The sequence below is a fragment of the Monopterus albus genome, unplaced genomic scaffold, assembly GCF_001952655.1.
Source record: "Monopterus albus unplaced genomic scaffold, M_albus_1.0 scaffold246.1, whole genome shotgun sequence".
NCBI lineage: Eukaryota > Metazoa > Chordata > Actinopteri > Synbranchiformes > Synbranchidae > Monopterus > Monopterus albus.
Window position 1 is genome coordinate 380,547 of NW_018128126.1, and position 8,585 is coordinate 389,131.

The following is an 8,585-nucleotide window of genomic DNA, read 5'->3' on the forward strand; positions in this document are numbered from 1 at the left end:
GCCCATTGTAGACCAATAGCAGGCTAAACAGAACTGGATGTCTGGCACAGCTCTCAATACTGTTTACATAGGAGTCAACTTTTGTTACTTGCACTTTATTTTTCTTTAGGCTTAGCAAATTTTCAGTTTCTCAGATTTTAAGGTTCTAACTGACCCAGAGAGAGTTATGATTACCCCACTATTTTATCATTATATTTAAGTTATTGGCACCTGATATGTTTAAACATAATGGCTTTTAGAAGATTAGACCGATCATCAGTCAGTTAGACCAGTTCAGCTCATGATAGCCAGACTTGACACCTAATTTGTTCAACTGTAGGAGTACGTATACTGCAATACGTTTAGGTGTTAACATCACCTACATCTGTCAAACCGATTGCCCACCCTGACTCGTGTACACGGGTGTTTTTGTGCAGGTGTACAGCCAGCTGCCTTTGCAGAAGGTGTCAGTCATTGTGACTGCACAGCAGGGTACTGCTTCTCAGGGCCAGGGGAACTTCGTCGTGCAACTCGCTCATTCTTCATGGAACCGAACAATCAAAAGGATGACGTCTACAGCGTCTTTAGAGTAGAAAATTGGTCATTTATTGGAATTGATTGTAGTCAATTTATACGTAGTCTGTTTTATATTTACACAACCAGTCAAAAGTAGGAAACCCTTTCCCAATGAAGTGAATGGGAAAGTGTGTCCAGACGTTTGTCTGTCGTGTATATGAGAAAAGAAGATGTTGGATGTCCATCTTGCTGTCTGGTTGTGTCATTGTCTCTGTTTCTTCATTTACAGGAAATTGGAATCAAAATTGTGACCAATTCCAATGTGAAGAAACCTTATGATTGCAATATTGCATATTATGGTATGTTTTATGTTTTATGTTATTTCACTGTTATTGTTCATTGATACTGAAACTACCTTTTTACTGTGAACTTTTAGTAGAGATGGACCAGGTTCTTCCGCCACCCAAAGGAGAAAAAGGTGGACCGGGGCCTGTTAGAACACAGTTTCTTGAGAGCTCTTGGGTAAGTATAGTTGTGTAATTATTATTATTATTATTATTCTGTCTATGTGTCCCTAGATTTCTTTGAGGATTCTGCTCCCATGGGCTTTGAAATGATGTCTCAGAGTTCAGGTATGCCTGAAGATAAAGCGGAGGTGAAGAAGGAAACCATCAGGACGTTCTTCCCTGAGACCTGGATCTGGGACCTAGTTACTGTGGGGTAATAATGTTCCATGAAAAGAATTGAAACAAACATTTGTCCTGTTTCCAGGCATTTGTGCATTTTGAATACTGGCAGAAGAATGTTGTTTCTTATATTGGTTTTTGTTTGTTGCATGTTCCGATTGCTGGTTAGATCAGCGAAACAAAAAAGACATTAAACAGTGAAAAGCAGCCAGTCTTCACATTTGAGAAGCTGTAACAAAATATTTTTAAGACATTTTTACTCCATAAATTGCTTGAAGTCCCAGAAATCTTGGTTGTACATCCCAGGTATTTTTCTGCAAAAAAGAAATAGCCATGACTAAATAAGCAACAATTGCCTCAAAAGGTATGAAACAAGGCACCTTTTAATAAACGTTTAACAGTATATAATTTTGCTAATCCACTTGGTCAGAACTTTTTGGGTGTGTTTGAATAGGTTTCACTGACGGTGACCAAAGCCATTAACTGTCATCACATTCAAGATTCAAGATTTTTATTTGCCATTTATGCATAAACACACAGTCTAGGCATATAGGAGTTCTTGTGCAGGGCTCTCCTGGAGTCACGTAAAGGGTTTAAAGCCAAAAGAACGAACGCCTAGTCTAAATATAAGATCACCCAAGAATATAAAATAGTCAACAAAATTGTGGATACAGGAATAAGATAGCAGGTAAAATGGGGAGTTTCAAATATTGCACATGGTGGAATTGTATATGGTATCCTCCTTAGTATGATAATGAGGGGTTATTGCACAGGTTTTCCACATTTTGTATTTGCCATCAGTCTTACTGCACCAGGGGAATCTTAAAATCTTGTTCTGTGTGTGATGATACTGCCCGCTCTGCTGTGCCTGAGGTTGTAGGTGCAGTTTTTGTGTCTAGTCTTGTAAATGAAATCAAATGTCATCTAGTCCGTATTGGTTCATGGATTTATGCGACACACATTTTCAACTGACTCCACCTATCGAGTCTAAAAACTGTAGGCAGGTTAAGAGTTCCCAGAAGTGAAGGCACTGCAACACGATCGGTGGGACAGGACGGGAGGCAAACTAAAACAAAACAAACCACAAATCAGATCAGTTTTTCTCAAGACGTCATTTCTGGTGGTTTTTGGTAGCTATTATCATGTTGATGTATGTACACGTGGTTGTTTTCCTGGTAAGTTTGTTTTTAATAGGTTATTTGACGATATAAAAAAGGGCCATATTTCAGTTCAGCTTTGCTGTCACTCCACTTCTGGTCACTACACAGAATCTGGATGCAACAAAGCAAGATGATATTCACAATAGGTTGGCTTCATTTTTGCATAGTGGAGGAAAGTGGTAACGACACGTCCATCGTATGTTTGTCCCACCCGACACAAAGCTTTTAACATGAATGTAGACTCTTTTTTTTTTATATTGTCTTGTTACAAGTTGGCTTAGATGCCCAAATGGGTCAAAGTTTTGGTGGATTAAACAGAATAAGCCTTGTCAACTAGTGTATATTCATGAGCACATTACAGTGATATTTTCTGAGTAGTTGACCTTTTGTCTCCTCTAAACCCAGAAACATGATTGTTTATTATTTTTTCTACTCACAAAACTCTAAGGGTAACACTATGCTACATTTTCATTTGACTCACTGTCTCATGTTTGTGCAGTGACAATGGCTCACTGAGTCTGGAGAGGACAGTCCCTGACACCATCACTAAGTGGACAGCTGGAGCGTTCTGCATCTCCTCTGTGGGCTTCGGATTATCGCCTACCACTGGACTGACTGCCTTCCAGCCATTCTTTGTCAGTCTCACCTTGCCCTACTCTGTCATTCGTGGGGAGGTCTTTACCCTCAAAGCCACTGTCTTCAACTATCTCCCCAAATGCATTATGGTAACTATTTAACTGATGATGACAGATAGAACTGACAATTAATTTGACTTGGTGTGGATGACAGCTTGACTACATGAAATACGATGTAACAGGAAAATAACATCTCTCATATTATTTTATCCCGTGTGCAGGTGAAGGCAACACTGGCCGATTCAGAGCAGTACACTTTCAGAAACTGTGATGGCTGCCTGTACAGTGTGTGTCTGTGTGGAGAGGAGAGCACTACGTTCTCATGGCTCATTACTCCAACCACCCTCGGTATGTGTGTGTATACTTATCCGTTACATAGACTTGGTCACCATGGAGACCATTTACCAAAGCTGTTTCACTACATTCTCGAAATCAACATTCAGAGAACTGATGTAGGATTGTTTGTTTGTTTGTTTGTTTCAAGTGATGTTGTTGCTGTGTGGTAATGCAGCTCTGAGTGCAGGCTAATTTGAAAACCATCAGTGGTGGAAAATACATTCCCTTAAGACCTGCTACAATTTTGATATGCTCATACTTAATGTATTTTTATTCATCTTTATATTTGGGCTTCATTACATTTCAGAGAAAAATGTTTTAGAACTTTTTAGTCCACTACATTTGCAGTCATTGTAGTCTAGTAACTTTACAAATTAACATTTTACATGCAAAACATATACATTTCTAAAATGTGTATTGCTATAGATAAAAACTACACAACCTTATGCAAAGTCAATGATTTTAAATGCAGGACATTACTAGTTATGGAGGACATCATCTGATTGATACTTTTCACTGTACAAATTATTTAAAAATTATCTAAAATCCTTTGAGAGTTTTTCATTTAACAGAGATTAAGTAACTTAGATTAGTGCCTCCTGTATATGTAGAGTCTGTGGCAAACATTAAAACTGGCTAAATAATCCCTGAGCTGTAGAACTGAAATAACTAGCCAAATAATTGATTAGTCTACTGAAAGGAAATAAGCAATTTCACAACAACAGTTTTAATATTTTATTACTTGTCACTTTTTTAAGCATACCAAGAATTTTGTGTTCATGGTTTTTCAGATGTGAAATATTTGCTGCTTTTCTGATCGTTCTTTGACAGTACGTTAAATGTCTTTACAGATTCAAATGACAGGCAAAAACAAGCATTTTATCTATGTCAGCTTTGTGGGTTGGCACGGTAGTGGGCAGCTACCTGAGAGAGATGAAACACTCTTCACAAGTCTTAAACACTATGGTGTGCCTTGACATGAACAACACTAAAGTGCAAAAAACTGGTAGGGCCCTTTGTAATGTCTGAAAGATCTTTTAAGGGTTTTTCAGCCAATTCAGAGGGAAAATGATGCAGAGTACAGAAAATGTATATTTCATTTTGATCTTTGCAAAATCAGTAATTAGCATTTGCATTAGTGTTCTTTTACAATTGCTGTTCAAAAAAGACGAGTCAGATTCTCTCAACAAGGGCCTCCCCTGCCCTCCAGAAGACGCCTCAACATTCATTTTTATTCTTTAGCTTTCTAAAAAAAAGGTCCCATGGCTGATAGAGAACACAGACATTTCACCATAATTGCCTTCATCAGTGTAGTCGACTTCTACCACAACTCAGCCACATTTACCCACCCAGAGTGATCGATACAGGTGAAACTGATAATAATTAGTCACCCTTCACAAGAAAGCAATCAATACAGGAAACATGCATAAAAAAACAAATAAATATACAATAGCCTTTGTCTATACCACAGTTTTTACCACGTGGCCCAGTCTACACAATGTACTTCTGTCAGTACTAATAAGATATACAGTATTAGGACATGTATAACCTAAACTGTTTTGTGTTGGAAGAACAACAAGAACATTGAGAATCTGACAGAATGAAGATAGAAGTTCCATTAATTTGACTACTGAACAAGGCAGTCATGCCAAAACATGTGTTTACTGTCAGACATGGGATTTTTTTGTTTAAGATAAAATAAAAACAATGTTGCGGCATCGTGTGTGTCTGTGGAGGAAGCACTTATTCAATTTTAAATCAGTGTTGTTTTTTTTAAATGAATTGAAACTTCTCTCAAACCGTGTCGGCCAGTCACCACTCTGCCTCCCCCACAATCGGCACAAACATTTTGCGCTTAGCTGGTTATTCATATAATTAATGTAATCATCATGTCTTTAAAAGTAAACACTGGTGCTTATTCCGTTCAATATAGTCGTGAACTCTCAGTGACAGAGATAAGGCACAACAAGCTAATTAATCCTTATTAAGGACACTGATGGATGTTGCATCTGCTCTGCTGGAAACAAAGAGCGGTGTCTGTTGTAGCACCGCTGCCGGGCCTGAAGGCAGAGGATTTCTATCAGCCCCCATCAGCGATTACAGATACGAGGCTGTGATGAATGTCAGAATGAACTGCTCTAACACCCCCTTACAGGAATGCTGACAATCCATTGTACTAACGAGTCAGGTAGTGTCTCTGACGAAACACTCCGAAACCTCTCCCTCAGGGGGCGATCTGTACTTGTCCTCTGTGTGAAGGATTGTGAGCTGTGAAGGAAGAAAAGGGAGGAGGGGGTGGGAGATGGAGCTGTATGGAGGAGAGGCAATATAATAAGGCAACAAATAGGGATTAATGAGGGCAAATATGATGGGAAACAGGGATGGAATAAAAACGCAGAGTGGGGGTGGAGAACAGGGAGGATAATGAGTCGGTGTGAAAAGCAGATAGGAAGCGGTTTTGCCTCTGTACACAAAGTGTGACAGGGACAGCGAGCGCTAATCAATACACCCATGCTTTCAGAATAAGACTGTTTGTTTGTTTGTGTGCACTCAGGTGAGGTAAATATGAAGGTCAGCACTGAGGCCCTGAAGACTGATGTACTGTGTGGCAATGAGGTGGCCACCGTCCCCGACACTGGCCGAAAGGACACAGTGATCCGCACCCTGCTGGTGGAGGTCAGTGACTGTCAGACAGGACACAAAGTATCACAGCGGTGTGTCACCACAAAGCAGACTGTACTGTGATGTAGTTAAAGCACCTGTTAAAAACCACGCCGGATGTCTTTCCAGTTGACTGTTGGACACTCCTGTCAAAAGTAACATAGAAATAATGCCACAGTAAGATCAAATTCTAGCTGAAAGTTCGACTGAGGAGGGTGTCAGCACATTTCTCTGAGCATTTGTCAAAGTATCTTCAAAAGTTACTCAGCTACTGTAGATCCTGAAGAAAATCACCATTAGTGAAGTATCATTTTTCTTGAATAATTTTCAAACTAATATCGCTATGATGCCGAATGCTAGGGGTAGGTTTACATGGTCAAGGCGTCATAGTATGAGGGGCAACCTATCATGGAAATATTGCTTACCTCTGAAGGCCGCTGTAATGGTGCTTTCTCTTTCTTGTCCTTTTTAACATAGCCATCACACCACTGGCTCTTGTCATCCATTCTAAGCCAAATAGAGTTCAATTTGGGTTGAGTGATTATTCATTTTTTGTTGCAGCAGACAGTTGTTTACAGTGAAAGAACCCTCATAAAAGCATCCTGTACCATACCTGCCCAGAGCCCAACAGTATTCACTTGGTTAACTGTGAACATCTGATGAAAAGTCCAAAGTCAACCATTAGTTAAATCTTTTCCCAGCTTGACTCTGGTTTGTTTATTCCTACTGAAAATATTAATGTTTAATCTTCTTAATCTCAGTATTCTCTCATTTTAAAAGAAGCTCACTTGTTTTTAAAGCAGGTGGCCACCATAGTTTTAGCAGCTATTACTCAAGAGTAGAGAAGAATGCTGTTGCTGGGGACTGACACACACATGGCTGTATCAGACTTTGAGATAGTCCTTGTCAGTGGGGTTTAACAGGTGTGTTTTCATGAAGCCAGTGTTATTTGCTAACATTGTTCTTTGTCTCTGTACAAGGCTGAAGGGACACCACAGATGGTCAGTCACAACGCTCTGCTCTGCCCTGCAGGTGAGGCCTCACACACACTTGGGATTCCTAACAGAGTGAACACCAGGGCACCAGATGAATATGTCGGTTATATCATTCTGTCACAGAGGCCTGTGTTGGGTCCAAGGCTGAAGTTCTCACAGTTCTTAGTGTTGTATATTTCATAGTACCAACAAGAACTGCATATGGAAGTGTATTTTGTTATAACGAGAAACTTAATTGTTTTAAGAAGATAATTTTCTAATTTTTATGAGATACTTCACATTAAAACGTGGTATTTTTCTTGTTATTATGACATGCTGTATTTTTGTTGTTGTAATGTGACAGCAGCACACACCGACTTTGAGCATCTGCTCCGTAGCTGGTGCTTCCTGGCATTTAAACACACATACAAAGTCAAAACATTAGTTCAAGTATCACATGAATGTAGCTCATGAGACATGATAGATAAAAAAATACGCCGCACATGTCCCGATGATGTTACAGCCATTATTAACAGCAGTTAAAGTCAGTGTGTGCACTGCTGTCACTCACTCCAAGCTGTGCAGGGCTCACGTTAGGGAGTACAAATGATATGATCCACTCCGGGCTGTGTGGTATCAAATTATCTATCTAGCTATCTAGCTAGCTAGCTACACATACTAAGTGGGGATTGGGCAATGACTGTCAGAGGCAGCAATATAAAATTGTGCAAAATCATTTTAAAAAAGTGAGTATGGCGCATACAGGATTAGGGCTGCCAGCACCACTGGTATAGTGATAAGTAATTTTAGTCTTCATGTTTCTTCTTGCTGTGACTGGAATGACATGACATTGTATTGTTAGTGTGCTTAACTGTTAAGTATAACTGCAGTACCTACTTCTGCAAAGTACAGGATGACGCTGACTTATGTTGGTATGTATTAAAACATCAGTGTTGTTTCCTATGGACTTATACCAGAGAACAAGACAAAGTGAAGGTCAACCCGTTCCTTTTTACATACATGTTATCGTTTGTGTTTCTCTGTTGCCAGAGGGGCCTGTAGAGAAGAACATCTCTCTTCTGATGCCTGAGATGTTTGTGGCTGGATCAGCGAGGGCCTCTGTCTCTGTACTGGGTTAGAAACCTAACATGTTGACATGTGGAGTTTCCATCTTTTTTTTTGCTTCTACCCTGATGTAGAAAATGTTTGCGGGGTGGAATCTTGTCTTTTATCTTTCTCTTTTCGTGCTTATGCATGCAGGCGACCTGATGGGCCGAGCTCTGAAGAACCTGGACAGGCTCCTGGCCATGCCATACGGCTGTGGGGAGCAGAACATGGTGTTGTTTGCTCCCAACATCTTCATCCTCAACTACCTGAAAAGCACCGGTCAGCTGACTGCGCAGATTCAGGACAAGGCAACAGGCTTCCTGGAGAGCGGTGAGCCCATAGGACACCCTGAATCAGTCCATTCAGGGTGGACCAGAACCAAAAACCATAAAAGATGGATCTAAATCGGGGATGTTTGCTATAACAAAGGCTCAAGGATGCATCACCTGGTTATACTTTGCCTTTCTTATGGACTGTATCTTCCCACTGGTAAAGGTCTTCATCTGAGAATTTAAGAATTTAGTAAAAGCA

At 40.0% G+C, this 8,585-nt stretch overlaps 1 protein-coding gene across 1 annotated transcript in view; it reads left to right on the top strand.

Moving 5' to 3' along the window:
• Window positions 1-8,585, top strand: part of LOC109972088 (alpha-2-macroglobulin) — a 35,924-nt gene that overhangs the window by 16,644 nt on the left and 10,695 nt on the right. Inside the window, exons 16-26 of the mRNA XM_020620725.1 lie at window positions 417-446; window positions 479-568; window positions 785-854; window positions 932-973; window positions 1,074-1,215; window positions 2,841-3,066; window positions 3,198-3,324; window positions 5,867-5,988; window positions 6,954-7,005; window positions 7,998-8,081; window positions 8,208-8,384. Of these exons, the coding sequence (XP_020476381.1) occupies window positions 417-446; window positions 479-568; window positions 785-854; window positions 932-973; window positions 1,074-1,215; window positions 2,841-3,066; window positions 3,198-3,324; window positions 5,867-5,988; window positions 6,954-7,005; window positions 7,998-8,081; window positions 8,208-8,384 (1,162 nt within the window). The remainder of the gene's footprint in view (window positions 1-416; window positions 447-478; window positions 569-784; window positions 855-931; window positions 974-1,073; window positions 1,216-2,840; window positions 3,067-3,197; window positions 3,325-5,866; window positions 5,989-6,953; window positions 7,006-7,997; window positions 8,082-8,207; window positions 8,385-8,585) is intronic.